General features: G+C 43.9%; 1 protein-coding gene across 1 annotated transcript in view; it reads left to right on the plus strand.

The window, feature by feature from the left end:
• The first annotated feature begins 13,264 nt into the window (after positions 1-13,264).
• TRABD2B (TraB domain containing 2B) overlaps positions 13,265-19,983 on the plus strand; it is a 303,657-nt gene continuing 296,938 nt past the window's right edge. The window contains exons 1-2 of the mRNA XM_062581898.1: positions 13,265-13,423; positions 14,288-14,848. Of these exons, the coding sequence (XP_062437882.1) occupies positions 13,316-13,423; positions 14,288-14,848 (669 nt within the window). The 5' untranslated portion in view covers positions 13,265-13,315. The remainder of the gene's footprint in view (positions 13,424-14,287; positions 14,849-19,983) is intronic.

Below are 19,983 nucleotides of genomic sequence, written 5' to 3' on the forward strand. Positions count from 1 at the left end.
CAGAACAGACATAACCACAACAAAATCATATCCATGAGAAATTTTGACAAGAAATATGCTTCCTTTCAATCAACTTGTTTTGGGGGGTATGGAGAATGTTGTGCATGGAGAAGGGGTGACAGAGAAGAAAAACATACCCATTTTTGGTAAAAGCATTCAGTTTCTTAATAAGAATTTTGGATGAGAAAATTAGTGAAAAATAGCCTTTGCTAAAAGCAATGGAAAACACTACACAGACAGGAAGATTTGGATACGAAAATAAAATGTTTTACAACCAAATCAAATTCCCAAAGAGTCATTCTTCACTAGCATTGTTTTTCAGTGGTGGGGGACTAGGGACACAGAAAAAAATCAAGACTAGTAGGTTGAACATTCCCTGATGAAGTAGTCAGAATTTGGCTAACAGTTCACACAGACTCAAGATTTAGCCCAGACTGCTTAGAGTCACTACTGATTAACAGGCCTTCTTTCTGTCACAGGCACAGGACTGCAGGGTCTTGGTTTATCATTAGCGCTCTTAGGCACAGCTCAGAGCAGCTCAGCCCCTTACATTCCTCTCACATCTCATATCTCCTCTAAAAGGAGGTAATCTGATAGAATTCTGACTCTTTTATTTTCGTATTAAAAACAATCTAAAAATGTGAATAACATTAAATTATATGAGTAACTAGATAACACCCCTTTACACACATGACTAAATAATGCAAATATGAAGCAGAAAAAAATCATTTTCAATTATTGGTCGGAAATCCAGTCTACCAAATGGGTGAAGGAGAGAAAAAAATCTGACCCCTCAGTTGTATTTATGGTATCTTTGATTTATATAAAACATTTTAAAAAGTATTAAAACAAAAATAATTAAGGCAAGCCAAAATCCTTTTCTTGCCAGCATGCAAAGCTTTTCCGACTGGACATATTGAGGCTATCAATCTGTGGTGTGTATTTATAACCTAGCGCTCAGACAACTTGGAACGACAAATGCAAACAGCCACAAAGAAGTCACTTTGTTTGCTTGGCACAAACAAATCCCTGAGATGAAAAGCAGCCTGGCGTTTATTTTGGGCCAAGCTTCCTCATCTGATGATCCACAGCATGGCACAGAAAGGGCAGCATTACCAAAGGACACAAAGCACATCAAGATACATCATTAGAGCAAACACAGGCCAGGGTGCCAGATCTTTTTATTCTTGCTTCTTCCTTCCCAGAATGGATGCCACTTTCCCTCCCTTCTTATGCCTAAAGCTCACTGGTTTGGGGCTTGGGTTTTTTTTTTTTTTTTTTTTTTTTTTTTTAAGGACCAGGCTTGTCAGCACAGCCTGAAAAGCTCTCACAGCTATAATTTAAAACTGAATCGTATTGATTGAAAACACAGCTAGCATCCGACTGCAGACATGTCTAAAGACTTCCACATGCACAGCCAAATGAAGACTGCTGAAGACATGGCAAGATTTGCAATCTCAACAAGATACACGATCCACAACTGTACTCTGGTATTAAGCAGCCTGGGAAATGCCAGTCTGTAAATCCAGTAGGTTCTCTTCAACTATTGAGCCATGGAAATCTGATCTATCTGGATGATACAAGAGAAAATGAGATACTGTGGCAGCAAGTCACTCTCAAGAGGTTTCTCAGGACACAGAGTCCAGACTGGAGGATGAAATCTCAATGGGCCTTGGGCCAGGTTTAATAATGGTATCTCATTTATCATCTTACAAATATGATCAAGGCACAAAAGCAGCAACCAAAGAGGATGGAAGGAGTTAAAGAAATGCGACAGAGTGGTTAGCCAGTGAACATGTAGCTTACTGGAAGGATAACACATTGTTTTTTTGTGGAAAACAATGGAGTTAGTGAAGGAAAAGATAGCAAGTTGACAATTCTTGACATGTTAACACATAATGAATAGGGCCTGCAGAAAAACAGGTGCAGTTTGGCTTCAGGAAAGCTGAAATATGTTGCTTCAGTTCTAAGGGAAGATCTTACCATACTCCATGCTGGCTCTGGCATCTGAAGGGGAGAATCTGATGAAGCCTGTAGTCCTTATCTCAGAGGGCAGACTGACACTGTGTCTCAAATAAGACTGTGCCCATGCAGAAATAATGGGAAGCTAGCCTTTTTGATGGTATAATGCATTCCTTCATGCCTTCATCCCCTTGGATATCTTGGGTGAAGGGGAGGGGAATAAAGAGATAGAAGACATTGGAAAGTCTTTATAAAGCTTTAACCTTCTGATGACTTTCAGATTGTGATTTAAAAAGAGGGTCATAGGTGATCTGGGATACTTTTTTGTCTTTTCAAAGAAAAAAAAATGGATTTCCCACAGCTCCTTAAACACCAGAATAGACATCTGTATATTTTTCAGTATATAGGTTCAAATGCTTGGTTTCTTTGGCAAAAGGCCATATAAGTTCTCAGGGATTTGTTATTGCCTGCTATAAATTTACTACTCAGAATGAATAATATTTAATTTGCTTTATTGTCGGTGCCTCACAAGATGGTGAAAATGTATTTAAGTCTTTCATTGGGCATCTCAGCAAGGGCAGAGAAGGAACACAAAAACAAAGCAAAAAGGACAGTTAAAGAAGTGATATAAGGCTGCATCATCTATAATTCAGTTGATAAACTTAGTTCTCATTTGCAATGAATTACAATAGTGACAGATTTGTTCTGTAAATTCTGTCCAGAACTTGGCAACACTATTTCTAAGAAGGAACATAAACTCCTAGGTTGAGTTCACGTAACCCTAGGGACTTAAGCAATACTTTCCATCTGAATAAGTAGAGGGTTTGATCTTATTCATGTTGGCCCTTATGTTCTCCTTACTTTACACAGCGGAATACAGACAGTAGAGAGAATTCACTAGCACAGGTGCGAACAGGACCATAAACTCATGTTCAGCTTATATATTCATGAGTACATCTATATGGCTTTGTGGAGTTAAATCCACTAAGTAAAAGCCATTCCCAAGGCAGCTCTACTTATCCCATGATCGTTTATGGCCTCACCTCCACAGAGATTTCATTTAGAGAGATACTGCAGTTGTCTTATCTCCGTGAATCACCCCCAAGACGAGGCAGGCTTGGGATGACATGACTAGGGCCTGAACTCCAGTGTGCAGGGACCCAAGTGTACAGAACAGTGTGCTTCATTTTGTGTGCCGGTTATAGTGAAATCAAGGATTCACACTGTTTGTGCTCTGGAGCTTTTCCAAAACCTATTTTCAGACCCAGACCCAGACTTGTCTAGATGTTAGGCAAGCTTGAAGAGTCTGAACACGTGGCTACCATGACATTAGTATCTGAGATATATTAAGTTTATTCTACTGAACAAATTTATGACTTGAAAGCCTGATCCTTGTCATTGAGGATCTGAGGTGTGGACAGACGAAGCAATTTGTCCAAAGTCAAGCAAAGCATGGGTTACAAAGCTGAGAATTAAAACATATCCCCCAAATCCCATGTGGTTGGCCAGCTCCCAGGGCGATCCTTTCTCCAGTGATTGAAAGATCAGTGAATTACTCTCTAAATGCTTTCAGCATGAACTCTTCAAAACACAGCAAATGGGATTTTTCACACTTTGACTAATGAAAGCTTGGCACATGAAAAACAAAATCCTCACTGCCAGCAATACATATATTTAAAATAATGTTTATTTCTATGGGACTTGTGAATAAGCAAGACATTTTTCATCCATGAAAGATAGTTTCTGTGTGTATGCGTAAGTTAGCAACAAGAAGTATGACTGATGTTCCCAATGCACATCATCCCAATGAGATTCAAATAGTCATAGTTTTTTGCTTCTGGAAAGAAAGTCTCTTCTTTGCTTCACTCTGCAAACTTCTGGGTTTACTGTAGCTATTGTTCTCTGACAACAATACATACACAATCAGTTGTTTTGTTTCGTGTTCATACAATAGCTATCATCAGAGGGCTGTATGTCAAGGCTGAGCATTTAAAGGTAGAAATTCAATAAAAGGATGTGCTCAGAAAGCACAGTTCAGATTTACACTGCCTGCAAGATCTACTTCCATATAAAAACAGATCTAGTTTCAGAAAAAGTGGGGAGAGCTCATTCTTCTTGCCAACTTTTGCCATTTTCCTTAGTTGGATTTTTTTTTTATTCTCCTCTTTCTTGTTGCTAATTCCTTATGCAGGAAGAGTGAAAGTGATTTAGGCATAAACTGGAACCAGTCATATAATGTAAACACACTTTCAAAAAAAAGACAGTATTTTCTCCTTTTCTGCTGAAAATGTATTGAAAAATTATTGCACTGAAAAAAAGTATGAGAATCATACCTTCTGATCCGGACTTATATTAGAATCAAGGCACTATCAACATACAGATAAAAGGTGACATAGCCACAAACAGTCTTCCCATTCATAACTGACAATTGATATTCCAAAGCATAAAGCTCAGCAGAGAAGCCCTTCATAGGCATTTTAGGGACTGGCAGTAGTGGGAAGGGTTTACTTTCTCTCAAGTGCAGAAGAATTATATGGGCTATTGTAAATTTTCTTCCAAGAATCAAAAAAGAGCTTGACAGTCCTGCAATAATCACTCAGAAGATAAGTAAGAAGAGATACATAAGCTGTGATGTGCTTTAGCATAGCACAGCATCACATTTTATTTGATTAACTCCTCCCTACAACTTGCAATTGATATACACAGTGTGATTCCAGGGCATGAGTAGCTTCAAAGTACAGCCTAAATATCACAGATCCAAGTACGCACAGTCAGATCTCAAATATAAGCCACTTTGAATTATCCAGGAGGAAAGAAAGATTACTAGACCTGAATTGTTAAAGCTTCTTTCTCATCATTAAGTATAGTTACATATTTTAGTGAAAACAGGAGAAGTTATTTCCAGGGGAAGAAAGAAGCAAACAAGAGTCTATTTTGCCACACTATGTGTGTGGATGTGCAACACACACACATGTTCCCCTCCTCTACTGAAGCTTCCTAAAAACAGGGGGAAATCATGATTGGTAATTTGGACAGAGAAGTGGCAAAGTTACAAAGGGTTAAGATCCCCTTTTAATATCCACCACAAGATCTTCTCATAAAGGAGATAGTCAAATTTCTCTTGCAGCAGGTGCTCTAGCTACCTATGCACAGAGATGGCAACACATACTGACTGCTACAGCCCCAGCAGCCCATTTATCAGGAAACATCTGCCATAGTCTGCAACTTACACCTAAACAGCACCATCCTGTGTTCACCCCCCGAGAGCATCACTGCAATGTTGATATTATCTCCACACCTCAGAGACTCTCATCACTGCTAGTTCTACTTAAAGCCCTTCTCACAGCAGCCTCCTCCTTAGGCTAGTGAACTCCTCTCTTACTTTCTAACTTCTCAGGTAAATCTGCCATTCACTGTTTCTAATGGGCTTAAGATAACTTGGAAGATCTGATCAAGTATTTCCATGCAGATCCAGAAGAATAAGAGTACACTTTGCTCTAGACTGCTATTAAAAGACAGTCTGCAGATGGCCAGGTCAAAACAGGCATCTAGTGGCCATGCAAGAAGTAGCCAGACAATATTACTCACTTCTGTGCAGTGGGTAGTTTGGTACAGTCTTGTCCATAGTCTTACTTAGGATAAATCTTGGATTTGACTATACTCTTGAAATCATTTTCTGTGCTTGATTTGAAACAGCAAGGAGTCTGAATGTTCCTTCTTTGAAGTCATGAAGGCTTCCTAACAATACTTGCCAGCTGAAGTGTCCATCTCCTTCATGGGAATATCAACTCTGGGCAATTCCATAGCCCAGGAAGACAGAATGACTAATGTTGGAAGAATTTTCTTAGAATCCACTCCATAGGCTCCATCTTCTCCCCAGGAAAATGAGAACAGGAGACAGAGGAAGCATCTGCACTATACTTGCTAATACATTAAATCTCTACCATGAGAGATTTTTAGTAACAGACTAGATCAGCAGGGAAAGAAATGGAGGACTTTCACAGAACTAGCGGGGTATTTCCAAGCACAGATGGCAGATGACACATCTCACATCATAGTACTATCCAGGAATAATATGGGAAAGAATAATTTGAGCACAGGTTGGATGAAATAAGGTCTTTGTCTATTACTGAGCTCTAGCCACAGGCCCCATCCTGAAGCAAGACAGACATCGTTTGGGATGGTAGAGGTCCATCTGACCCAACTTTAGTCAGGCCAGATGAGATCCCTTCTAAACCTATTTGTCTAATATTCGTGAAGGTAAACACAAAGATAATGGCACTTTGAAATTAGGGAAGTCCAGATCCTGGCCAATTTCTCTTGTTAAACTCACAAAACACCAAGATAAACAATGGAAAATATTTCAGCTGCTATTTACTCAGGACAATTTTGTCATGTGACATCAGAAAATATCCCATGGTGGAATTTATTAACATAAAAATGGACTTGGTGAGACTTTGTGATCTATTAAAATTCTAGCTAACAAGACTTTTGTTTATCCAATTGACAGATGGTGTTTTTCCGATCCAGTTATGTTGATTCACAGCACTGAAGTGGTTACTGGAAAAAAAGGACCGTAAGTTTAATAAAGAGCAGGCTCATACACATGCAACAAATAAAAACCATATTCCACTATCTCCAAAATAAAAAAGCAGTCGTTTTTATACAGATCATCAAAATATTGGCACATTTCGTATATGCACTCTGTGTGTTCAAAAACACTGAATGCTATTGGCAAATCAGCTATTTCAGAAACATCCACTGAGTTACTGCATTTCCTTGGAATATTCTGCTCCAGATTAGGAGAATGACAGTCATGTATAGACTCCTTTTTCAGAAGCTTGATCTTAGAGGGCTGATTTATCTGTTTTGTAAGAAAGACTCACCTAACTGATGAAACCCTGTTCAGGCTTCTCACTAATAAACCCTAAAGAACAGGTAATGATATCAAGGGTGTAGAAACTGATGGCAATCTAGAAACCAGTGAAAGAAAACATAGTAAATGACAATAAAGAGTGGAACATTTAAATGACTCTGGAGCAGTTGAATTCTCAATCACTGTCCAAATATGAAAGAATTTGAACTGTTTACGAATTTAAGTGGAGCTACTGGAACTGCACACTGAATTCTGCTGAACAGGAAGAAATCTCTTTGCTTATAAGGCCTTGAAAAATAAATCTAATTGTGCTAAAGCAACAGTTACAGCTTTTGATATGTATCAGGGAGCTTAGTCCACTCTGGGTGTATGAGTTACTTTCAGATGTTTTTTTTTTCCCAGTCTTCCTGATTCAATGTATTTTAGGGATTGAATAGATGGAATAGAATGCAAAGGCTTAAGTAGCAGACAGTAGATCTCAGAGATACAGGATCTACCATACCTACAACAGGACAGAACAGAAGGACTGGCTCCTTCTCCCTTCAAGGGCACTATTCCAGAGTATCTTTGACAGAAAGGGAAAAAGAGTTGAAAAACATATAATGAGCAGTAACAGCACTCTCTTATCCTATCATTTTGTGTATATATAGGCACACATTTCATATATATACATATATATAAATATATGTATATATTATAAATATAAACACATACAATATACATAAACACGCAGACACAGATACACACACCTTCCTAGGTGTGTGCATATGTAACATTATATACACACACATACTCAGACTAAACTTTATACAGAGGGAGAATGCATACCAGAGTCTGACACTGGGAAAAGTTTTCTTCAGCATATTTACATGCCTAGTCTCAGGCAGGATGTGGTCTGTCATTGCAGAGGCCACAGCACAAGGTGAGACTTTGCAAAGTGTAATACAAGCTATTAATGCTGGTTGGGCTGCAAAATTCATACCTGGTCCTTAGAAGGGAGGATGTTAGGATTGAGCGGGATTTTCTTCAAGAATCAAATTGGTTGTCCCTGAAGTAGAGACAAATAACATTGAATTGGACAGATGAGGATAAGTAGCCAAGGATGACTACATCATATTGGTTGCAACGCATACAAAAAGAGATGTAAAACACGTTAAAAGGCCTGTGATAACTCAACAACTTCAGCTTTGCAGCCCTAAGTGGGTAGAGATTTGTTCCTCTGACAACTGAATGTTTTGAGTAATGAATTGCATGACTGAACAATGATGTTATATGAGAATACAACTGCTAGAGTCAAAATCAGTCTGTTGTATGAAAAATCTCTATTTGCTAGACACATCACAGCACAGGTGCCATGGCACGATGGCTAGCAATGCAACTGCTTTAGGCAAGCGACGTTTTGAGTCCAGGACAGCTACATATAATGGCACATGAGGACAAGAAAGCAGAGAAGTCTAATTAGTATCTTATTTGGACCCAAGCAATCTGATCTAACATTGATGTTAATCCCACTCTGGGAAAGAGTGGTAGGACCGGAGATCTCCTGGGGTCTCTCCCAGCTAAAATTATTCTATGATCTGCAGAGTTCTCGTTTGCCATCTCTGGAGGGAGCAGAAGACATCTTCAGCTTCATTCATGGGAAAGTGAGGCAGGAAATGTTGGATTATGACTCTTCCAGTTTTGAAATAGGACTGCTTTTGGCAGAGTCAGTGGGTCAGCCAGAGCCCATTGTTATAGGAGAAGCAAAGAAATGCAGAGATTGAAATCCATCGGGTGCTCTGAAAGTCTTCAAAATAAAGTACACCATGGGAGAGACAGAGAATTACTGATATGGCCCAGACCAACAAAGCTGTATTTTTTCCTTGGAGAAAGGCAAGAAGAGAAGGAGAGATAAAAGAGTAGCTAGCTCTGTAAGGAACATTTTCTGATAAAATAGTCTTACACCTCCTCTCTCGCAAATACTGATCCCTCGCAAGCTGTTCCCTCTACAGTCTACTAATCTCCTCCTTTACCTGTTCCAAACTCACTATAATTACATGTTCCAGTGCCAGTTTCTCATTAACAAAGAAATCAGCCCCCTATTCCATGGGGTACTGTTTGCCTGGTAAAAGATATTGTTAAAGTTTCCACAAATACTTTTTGTGCACATATCGACACTTTATTGAATCTGGCTGTCTTCAGTTGCTGTCTTAATGCAACTTATTTGTTAAGTTGCTGCCTCACCACATGCCTGAAGTGGTTGTCTTTAAGTGGCTGGTAAAATGATTAGTATTTATTTAGTAGAGCTCTTTGAAGATGATACATGACATAAATATCAGCTAACACTGTTATGTTCCCCAAAAAAACAAACTATTTTTGTGAGATTAAAAGTCTATTCCTCCATTAGATTTTTTGAGATTTGTAAAAACAAAACATTGTAACCTTTCCTTTCAGTTTATCCCACTTACCTCTCTACGGTTTTTATTAGTCAGAATTTCCCATTTGATTACTGCTAATCACATGGTTATACTATCTTTACCACCTTGGGGTTTATTACATAGTATCTCTATTACTCCAGCTAGGAACAAAACAGTAGCAGGTAGGGAGCAATATACATTTTCAAAAGATCAGAGCCATTATTTAATGTTTTTGTAAATATTTGCTTTAGAAGCAAGCAAAACGTTACTTAAGTTTCGTTTTAAACTGCTGTGTTTAAAGGAAGAAAAATCACAAGGACATATGGAACTCATCTGAAGGAGAAAAAAATGTTACAATTACACAAAAGAATTAATTTCTCTTGCTGTTACCGACAGTCTTCATAAAAGTTTGTGGTATGCTTTTGAGTCTTAGGTGGAACACTGCAATAGATATCATGTGGTTTGTGGTCTTCCCTTTCTACTGCCTGGAACTGTGACTGGAGTTTCCACAACCTGCCTGTCTCACCAAATTGGTACACACCCGCATCTTGGTCCCATTGGAATTTCTGTTCCCGTTCTGTGTTTTTTTTTTTTTTTCCCCTTAGTCATTTTACCCACAAGTGGCCTAAATCAAGGCAAGGCTGTGTTTTCACAGCTAGGAGGTTCTTGCAACACAGGGCTGAATTCAGGGAAACGGTTGTAAAACACGCAATATACCCCCTCCACACACACACCTGATGTTTGGCTCATGGAAGACATGCACAGTGCCAGAGATGTTTGTTTATTCCTGCCTTAGGTGCTTTGATATGCGATCAACAAGGGTACTCACCCTACCTCACAACACAGCACCCATGACTAAACAAGGCCTCACATCCTCTTACAGACCCCTTAGATGTTTTTTTTTTTTTCAGTGCTTGAGATATTGGGTCATGTCAGGGGAGATATTCTTACTATCTACAAAGTTTGTAGCTTCTGAAAAGGCCCCTCTGTTCAGACACTACTTTGCAAAACATTTGAGAAGGAGGAAGAAAGGATGCCACAGAGCATGCCACTCAGCAGGACAAACACAGCTGAATCACATTAAAAATGGCACTCTCTAGCCACACATACAGCTGTGAACAAATGCAGCAGTCCTCCATGCTACTGTATCAAGATCGCATCGAGTGTCTGTAGCTTATAACTGTTTTATGATAGCTTTCTAGAGCAAAACAACGGCGTACTGTGCTGTGACTGGAATTAGCCCTCATGGTATCACATTTGCTGTGACAAGAATTGTACAACCCTTCCCTTTCCAGACTTCATTTCAGGTGAGAGCTCAGTCACACACAGTGGCTGTCCAGCATCCTCGAGACAGAAACATGCCTGGATGTGAGCTGGTGGTGAGCTCTGAGACATTTAGGAGAAAGATGTCTCTGCTTGTGACATAAATTGCATAGGCACACAGAGGCTGGTCCTGCTCCCCCTGTGCTTGTGGGGTTGTATCATCACTCAAGCAATGCCGAGAAGACAAGCTGAGGGCCCAGAAGTTGCCTTCCCTAAGGGATGAGATGGGGCTGGGAAGAAACATGAGAATTCACTGCCTACCGAGCAGTGCACATCTAGCTATTGCCACACCATATCCCAATGGCATAGATGAAGAGGTGAGTCTAGGCCACCAGTATCTGATGTGGATCTAAGCCAGTGGCCTCACTTGTGGGCAAAAAACTTTCTGCACCTTCAATTCTTTCTCTCATCTTAACCTTATCCATCAGGATAGCACCTGGAAATTGAATGTGCTTCTTTACAGAAATGAGGACTTTCATGAGGAAAACCCCTCTTCCTTGCTCCTTTGCATGCTTTTTACCTGTTTGAAAGATCTCAGAGAGAAGCATGGGAGACCCTCATTTGCCCACTGTAAAAAGAAGTCACTGATCCTGATGTTGTTGTTGGGAGAATGCTCTCTTTCTTCTGGAGGCCAGGAAAGGAATCCAAGCACAGCATGCAAGTTGTTTCGAAAGCCCCTTCAAGTAGCCCATGTAGTTGTATTTGTTTATCAGTAAGCATAGCAAATGGTATCAGTCTCAGTCCTCACGGGGCTTCGGGGAAACAATGCTTATGGTCAGCTAGACCTGATTCTGTCAGCACCCCTTGGCAAAATCCCTGTCGACTTCACTCTGAGTTTTGCCAGAGCAAAGATCCAGCCTTATACTAATAATTAATATTTTTCTTTAAGAAAACTTGGTAGCTTCGATTCTTTTTAGTGCAGTGAGGAACTTCCCAATTTTGGAAAGTGTCTGCAATTGTGGAGTTAGTGGTAAGGCTGGGATCCAGATCTTCTGTTACTGTATTGCATTCTGCAAGCTAGGTCACGGAGATGCTCGGACACACGAACACAGCTGGGCTCGGCTTGGCTGCACCGAGAACAGATTGCATCCCGAGTCCCACTTCCCATGCCTCCTTCAGCATGGATTACGAGGTGGGAGCTCCAGCAAGCCATGGCGACAGGCATTGTAAACCTTGTCCTCACCTCCAAAACCACATAGCTTAAACAGAGCCAGGCATTCAGGAAAAGGCTCGAGTTGTAGGTTGTTGGACTGAAGCGCCCGATTTAACAAGATCCAAAGAAATGTCCAGAGCCTCAGCGTTCCTGAATATTTAAATATTGATGTCTGCAAAAAGCCAGCTCATCAGAGGAATGTGCTTCCTGCTCAGGCTTTTCAGTCCAAATGGAAGCAGGAAGTCCAACAGCACAAACAGGAAAAACTCACACGCAAATGCTGTGCATACGTATGGCTGCAGTTTCCCTTGATCCCAGGGAGACGTTGAGGAGAGGAGTGGGTTGCCCCACTGCTCTCTGTGCAGCCCCCCGGGAGCATCCAGACCAGGCCAGGTGAGCTGAGCTGTGAGGGGACAGCAGCTGCTCCGGCCACAGGCCCCACTGAGGACACAGTCTCGCCATGAGGACCTGGCTGGCTTCCTGGGCCTGCGGGTCCCCTGGGGCGCTGCACGAGGCGTCGCTGCCCTCCGGCCGCCTGTGCAGAGGGGAGGGCGGCACTGCTGGAAGTTGTCGCCTCACCCCTCTGCGCTAAGGACGGCCGCGGCTGCCTCAGCTTTGCCCCCTCGGGAAGGGGCCACCTGGCTGACACCAGGTAGGCCTCGCCTCGCTAGGGACAGCAGCACGAGCGAGAGGAGGCGAGCCGCTCCCCAGGAGGCCTCACGTCTGAGGAGTGCCTGGCACTTTGGGAGAGGTGGGGTGGGGGGGGGGAGAAGGAGCGGGGGCAGCTTGGAACTTCGCGTCTTCAGGGCTTTTAACTGCGGCGCGCGCGGCGGCCGTTGGGCGGCGGCGGCGGCCGTTGGGCGGCGGCCGTTGGGCGGTCGCGGGGCGGCGGCGGCGGGCGAGGCGGCCCCCGGCGGCGCGCGGCTGCGCTGGGGAGCGGGCGCCCCCTGGCGGCGGCCCCGCGCGCGGCGGCGGCGGCGGCGGCGGCCCGGGGAGGCTGCGCGAAACTTTCCGCCGGAGCCGGAGTTTGGCCTCCGCGGCGCGGGTTTGTGCCGCCGCCCCGCGGAGCAGCGCCTGCCTTCCCGGCTGCCTGGCGAGATCCTCTGTCAGCAGCGGCTCTTCTCAACCCTTCGGAATCATGTAAAAAAAAAAACAATTTTTTTCTTTTTTGGCAATCCCCCCCTTCCCCCCCCCCCCCCCCACACACACCTCTTTGCAAACCGGCAGGGCGGGAGGGAGCTCCGAAGTGGCTTCTCCGGTCTGCAAAATAAAAGCATGGCGGAGGCTGGCGATGAGCTGCAGCCCGGGAACCGTCCTCCCAAAGCATCCAGAGCCTCTGACAAACCCCGAGCCGGAGGGGGTGGGGGTGGAAGAGGGCGGGAGGGGGGAGCGCACGGGAGGGAGGGGGCAGCCAGTCCTTCCCTTTGCACTTGTCAGATGCAGATGGGACTGGCAAAGTTTGTTTGAATTAAAAAAAAAAAAAAAGCGCCCAAAAAAAAAGGGGGAAGAGCAGGAGGAGGGGGAGGGAAAAAAAAAAAAAAAAGATCCTAGAAATCCAAAAAGGCTCATCTGGGAAAGAGAGAGAGGAGAGAGAGAGGAAGCGGGATGCAACTCAACCTGACGCTGATCTGCTTCGTCTTCGGGGGGTTCCTGCCCGACGCCGCGGCCCGGCGGGAGCAGATGGACACGGGGCAGTGCGACCTGCCCCGCTCGGTGAGCCGAGCCGGGCCGGGCCGGGCCGGCCGAGGGGCCCGCGCCGCCAGCGGGGGCGCGGCCGCCCGGGGCAGCCCCGACGGGGATGCCCGGCTCGCCGCGGCGCTCCCCGGGAGCGGCGAGCCGCCGCCGGGCGCCCCACGCCGGGACGCGGGTGGAGGAGGCGGCGGAGGGGGGGGGGGGGCGCGGGAGTGGGGCCGCCCCGGGTGTGTGTGTGGAGGGGGGCGGGGTGGGGGAGCGGCGCGGCAGGAGGGACCTGGCCCGGTGTGTGCGCGCGCGGGGCGCCCGCGCGGGCGCCGCGGACACGCGTGGCTTCGCAGGTGTGCCGGTGCCGCGGGGGGCGCTGGCCCGACACAAGCGGGGAGTCCTGGGCCAGGGTGCGTTTGTGCCCCCACGGCCGCCCGCCGGCTCTCCTCCGTGGCGGTTGGCTGCTTTGTGCATATATACGCGCGCACGCGCTGCAGAAAGAGGGCTTCTCCGTGCGGTTAAACCGATGTATACAGAGAGATATATACAGAGAGATAAGGCCGTTTTGGGGCATCTCTGCTGAGGCTGTGCTATATGCATTAAGGGAATGTGTGTGTATATAGAGAGAGTGGGGGTCACTGCGCCGCTCCTGCTATATTAGAGCCCCTTCGCTCGCACATCTGTCCGTGGCTCGTGAGCTCAGCCAGGGTTTGTGTGGGGAGATGGGGGAGAGGATTCCCCCCGCTGCCCCTTCCCTGCGGGCAATCCATGCGACAGGCGTCCGTGTCCCGCAGGCTGCTTGCCATGTGTGGTTGTCTCCTGCCCTCACTTTGCACCGGGGCAGCCTTCGCCACCCTCTGCCCATCTGCCCCTGACCAGCCTCTGCTCTCTCCACAGCAAGGAGAGCTCAACTCCTTCCTCTGGACCATCCGCCGCGACCCCCCTGCCTATCTCTTCGGCACCATCCATGTGCCCTACACGCGGGTGTGGGACTTCATCCCCGACAACTCCAAGGCCGCCTTCCATGCCAGCTCCAGTGTCTATTTTGAGCTGGACCTCACCGACCCCTACACCATCTCAGGCCTGGCCAGCTGCCAGATGCTGCCCCATGGAGAGAACCTGCAGGATGTGCTGCCTCGGGAGCTGTACCGCCGCCTCAAGCGCCACCTGGACTACATCAAGCTGATGCTGCCCCACTGGATGACCCCGGACCAGCGGGGCAAAGGGCTCTATGCTGACTACCTCTTCAATGCCATCGCCGGGAACTGGGAGCGTAAGAGGCCTGTCTGGGTGATGCTCATGGTGAACTCGTTGACGGAGACTGACATCCGCTCCAGAGGGGTGCCAGTGCTTGATCTCTACCTTGCTCAGGAGGCCGAGAGGATGAAGAAGACGACGGGTGCGGTAGAAAGGGTTGAGGAGCAGTGTCACCCACTGAACGGGCTCAACTTCTCCCAGGTAAGGAGGTTCCTGGGCCTCTTGGTGTATCCCAGGAGGTGGAGGCAGCTCTCCTCAAATTTTGGTTGGTTAATGGGGGGACCTCGAAGCGTGTTGCTGTGCAAAGGGATGGCTGTCTTGCAGGCTTCAGCGGCCTTTGCATCAAGCTGCCCGTTCTCCATCACAGTGATCAGTGTATGTGTGAAAAAAGCAAGTGTGCAAAGACAGTTACACGTTTTATCAAGTGTGTGATCTATTTGAGAGGCAAATGTGTGCGGTTGAGGGCAGGGAGTCCAGGGTGTGACAGTGTGTGTCCGCTGGCTTGTCAGCTCTGAGGAAAACCTCCTGTCCTACCCAGGAGCTGCATAAAAAGGGTTTTCTTTTTGTTTGTTTTTAAATAAACCAGCTCTATCGTACTTGTCAGAAAGAGGATAAAGCATGAAAGCTGAAAAAAGAAATTTAACGTTGTCCAAGTAGATTTAAGTACACGCAAACTATTGATTTTAGTAGTCACTCCAGGTTAAAATAAACTGGCTCACTCTGCCGTCATGTGCTCGGAGAAATTAAGTGCTTATTCTGACTGATTTTTTTTTTACTTTTAGAGCAGGTAAAGAAAAAGAAAAGAATTAGATTAAGAAACAAAAGTTACTGATGTAACTGGACTCCAGAATGTCTTTCAGTGGATTTGGCTTTAAACAACCAAATACACTAAGCAAGGAGATCTATTTCATTTCAGTGGATTAATCAGGAACACAGTCACAGCTAATGACTTTGCTTTGTGAAACTGTTTATATGAAATCAAATTTACTAGAAATTCAGGAGATGAATATGTGTGGAAGAAAACAAATAATGCAGGGGAAATTTAAGATGGTGCTGGTTACTGCTATGATACTTCATTTTTTACCTGCTTCTCGTTAATGGTTTTAGATCCAACTATTTCCAGCTTTATCTTTCTTTCCTAATTCGAGCAAAAAATTTCTTGGTGATATGTGAATAAGGATTATAGGACTGATCTTTGGTGTGATTAAATTGTCATTAGAATACTTTCACCCACTTCTCTGAATGGTAACTGCTTTAAGAGTCTAGCTTTCACTAAATTGTGGTTTACTTGGTGTACTCGACTGTGAGTCTAACTGCACACAGACTTCACGTGAGAAAATTGGTTGCATATACATCTGGAGGGTTTTTTTTGTTTATTAACAAAAACAATTAAAATAAAAGGAAGGCCTAGACATCTGCATTAACATGCACATAAAACAAGGAATTGGCTTTACCTTGTTCTCTTCAAAAGGTTTAACTGTCTATGCTCTCTGTTGAACCCCATCTTTAAGGTGAAATTAAAATACTTAACCATTCTGGACACCCAACAGTCTTTCTACAGCATTTGGTTATATTAGGTTAAAGCTAGCAGTTAGACTCAAGCACATGTAAGCACTTGGTTAAAATTCTACCACTTGGAAGTCTTTTAAATGTCAATCTTATTACACTTTTTTTTAGAGAGAAAGGGGGAAAAGAAGGAGGATAGAGTACAAAACACGCTGTTCTTACCATGATTTTGTTTTCCTCTTATTCACTAAATTTTAAATAGAATAAAAAATTTCTCTGTCATTTTGCAATAATAGTGAACTAAAAAGAAAGCAGGAAAAGTAGTGCTGCTACAGGTAAGTAAATGGCAGAAAGTTTGAATATTATACAAAAAGTTTGAGTTGATTAAAAAAATACATCACATTTTAATTATTACAGAGAATTGACATTACTACTAAAACAGATCAGCATTCAGGAGGATTTTTCCCAGTCTGAAGCAGTTTCTGGGAACAAGGCCACCAAAACAACATGCGACAAAATTAAACAAAACAACCCAGATATTTATTTTCTTGCTTCCTCTAGATTTCATGCATCCTGACACCTGGCTAGTTGTTTAACAATAGTAATTTGTAATGTTATCACACTGTCTGGCAGTCCTACTGCTTGGTGTATTACTGTGCTAATTTAGTGGAGTGGATTACTATTGCTAGGTTTCACCTCCTAATTCCTGGTTTTAGAGCTTTCCTTAAGGAACACACAATTAAAACACACTAAAGTGGAAATCAGAAATTGAGCAGCTTTTGTCTTGTAGGGTGTTTGTACAGTTTGATGAGAACATCTGTGATAAATTACAATTCCAAATCTGCTAAGGGCATCAGCAGTTTTTACCTGTTTTCAACATTATTGTTATAGGAATATTGCATTTAATTTCAACATTCAGAGTTTACATTTTAAAACTCTGGCTTGCTGAATCATGTCAGTGCTTTTGTTCCTCTGCCCCTGAAGTCCAGTGTTATTGCCTATAGCAAATTAAGAAAAAGTAAAATGCCTTTTTCCTCTTCCCCTCAAAGGCAGCTTTGTCCTACTGCAAATATTTAATCTGACTACATGCACCAAATCTGTTAATCTGATACCATGAGGAGGAAGAAATCTAGGAGTGGTCCTGGTGTGGTACTTGGTTTTGATCTGTTCTGAAAGAAAGCGGATACACTTGCATTTTTGACCAAGAACGTTCTTTGAAACGTTCAGTGCGTTGCTTTGAAATGTTGATTGTCTTAGCCGGATGAAAAGATTAAGGTGGCTCGTATAATTGGCTGCTTCCTGGAGAGCTAGCTCTTGCAGGTAGAGCACAGCACATTGTTTTCTATTGTAAGCTTAGAAACTTTGTAGTTTGACACTCTGCTCTCCCTGGAATTTCTGCAAAGTATGTTGTACTGCTTTCCCAAACCTACATCACTCATATTGCCATGCTTTCCCAGTGACCAGCTACTTTTCTATAAAAATTCTTGTAGCATCCTTGTTTCAGCAATTCCAGCAAGTGTTGGTGACGCAAAACCCAGAAGCGGACCCAGAGTATTATACAGGTGATAGTAAAAGCTTCTAAATTGCAGCAATAAGCTGGGTGAGAAGCCCTGCAGTGAGGAAGTTCAGATCAGACTTAGGTCAAATCCAAACTTCACAGCTCCTTTTCTTCAAGTAGTTTCAGGGTTTTCATTGAAGACAAAACCAAAAAGGTCAAAGACACACCAAGGAGAGGAAGCAGACACAACTTTTGCACCTGGATATTGCAATTTACAGACTGACCTCACAACTGCAAAATACAGCAGGCCCTGGACTTAGCTGGCAGAGGGGCAGGTGGATTTTAGCCCCTCTCTGGTGGGGACCCTGGACTGAGGCAGTGCAATGCTGGATGCAAGAGGGATGCAGCCATGCCAGCCTGGCAGGGCTGCACGGATGCATGCCTGTGTACACAGGTGAGGGCAGGAGATGGTCAGGCTTCCCCCCTCCTGTCTAGGACCCTTGCACAGGCTTGTGGTTAGAAGAAACTTTCTCCAGACTGGCAAGCACTGTTGTTTGAGCAGGGAGGACTTTGCAGATAGCTCCTACAGCTGCTCGGATCTGGCCCTGGCTGGGTCTGCTCTGGTCATTCCTCCCCTTTGAAGAGGGCTGGCACTGGGATCCCAGCTCATAACTTTGGTGGTAAATGCCTGAGAATAATATCTTGTTGCCACCCAGAGCCAGTAAGGTCAGTAAGGCAAAGATCTTACTCCTCTACCAAGACCACCCTGCTTTGAGGAGGTATATGGTAGGCATCCCTGTATCTCCATCCCTCCTGCACCTCTTACTGCTCAGGCTTGTCTCTCTGTAGGACTCACAAATGGAGACCAAGAACACGTTGATATTCCTTTCTGAAAATGAGAAATGAAACTCCTGTCCCATCACTAGCTCGGTCTCGTCAGGGAGAATCTCCATTCAGCCAGTGCCAGATGCCTTTAATCTTGAGGTCTTCTGGGGGAATTTTTTGTAAGGAGCCAACATTATCCTGATATGTCTGTCAGAGAAGTCATTAGACCAAATGAAAAACAGAAAACCCCCTTTCTATTCCTCTTCTGATCTGAGTTTTCTGTGTCGTGAATCTGAGTATTCTCAGGTCAGTATCACTTCAAACTGTAGGGGGAGATGTTAAATATCAAACCAGCGTTGATTGGATCAGAGACTGCCTTAAAGAAAGAAACCTTAGACCGTGCCAGATTAAACTTCACACTTCACCATTCTTTCCCTTTCATTTCTTTGCCGCCTCATTCTCTGCACAAACAAACCTCGTCTCCCTACTTTCCACCAATGAGACAGCATTCAAGGGGCAGAAATGACTTTGTTAACAAAATCAGTCTTCATTTCCCGGGTCCTGCTGTTCCATCAAACCCTGGGACATGGCAGCTTTGATTACTCTAGTGATAGGATTAGAGGAGGAACAAGTGCTGTTTAATGAAAGGCCAATGGGTGGTCCATCAAGTTTGGTCACTGACAGGTCTGCAGTCTTGAAGCTGGACCTTCAATGGCAAAACAGCATGATACACTAATATATAGGAAGGGCCATGGCTTGTGGACTTGCTATTTCATCTCCCCTATTGCCTTAAAAAATTAAACATTTCTGTAATCACAAAGCTGAGATCCTCAGAGCTGATAGAACTTGTGTAACTGACTTAAAGGAAAATTTGCCTGTTCATGTTAATGGAAGATCCTGGCTCAAGGTTTTCCAAACCAGATTAAAGGGATCGGTTTCAGAGCTAGTTGACTTTTGACAGTCTGTGTAGTTTATTTGAGGGACTATTCTTGAATGGCATTTTTTTTCTTTTTGGAAAAGTGTTTTTGCCTAATAGAAATTTCAACAGTTTTTGCTTTCAGAAAAATTCAGGCTTCATCAAAAGTGCAAGAGTCATCAAAAGAGTTTAATATTTTCTGTTTTGATTGCTGAGTATTATTTAAAGAAATGTTATTAAAAGATTTGATTATACATGCATGCATGTAGTTTTCAGCTTGCTGGATTTAATTAAACTGTTCCCCCCCACACACCATGGGGTAAAAAAATTCCCCCAGTAAAATTAACCTTAGGGTAGAAATTCATATAGCAGAAGTAGAAATCATTCCATTAACTCTTTCTGAATACCAGTGAAGCTGCTTTGCATCTTTACCAAGGAGAACTCTTGAGGGTGAAACTATGCAGGTATTAAAATTACAGTAGTCACAGTAACACCTGAAAAGATCAGCAGCTGACATTTTGTAGCTGTAACTGTAGGTTGGTTTTTACAGCCAGTTATGTGTGCTTCTTCACAATAACCCCCTTTAAAGGC

Source organism: Rhea pennata, chromosome 8, assembly GCF_028389875.1.
Source record: "Rhea pennata isolate bPtePen1 chromosome 8, bPtePen1.pri, whole genome shotgun sequence".
Lineage (NCBI taxonomy): Eukaryota > Metazoa > Chordata > Aves > Rheiformes > Rheidae > Rhea > Rhea pennata.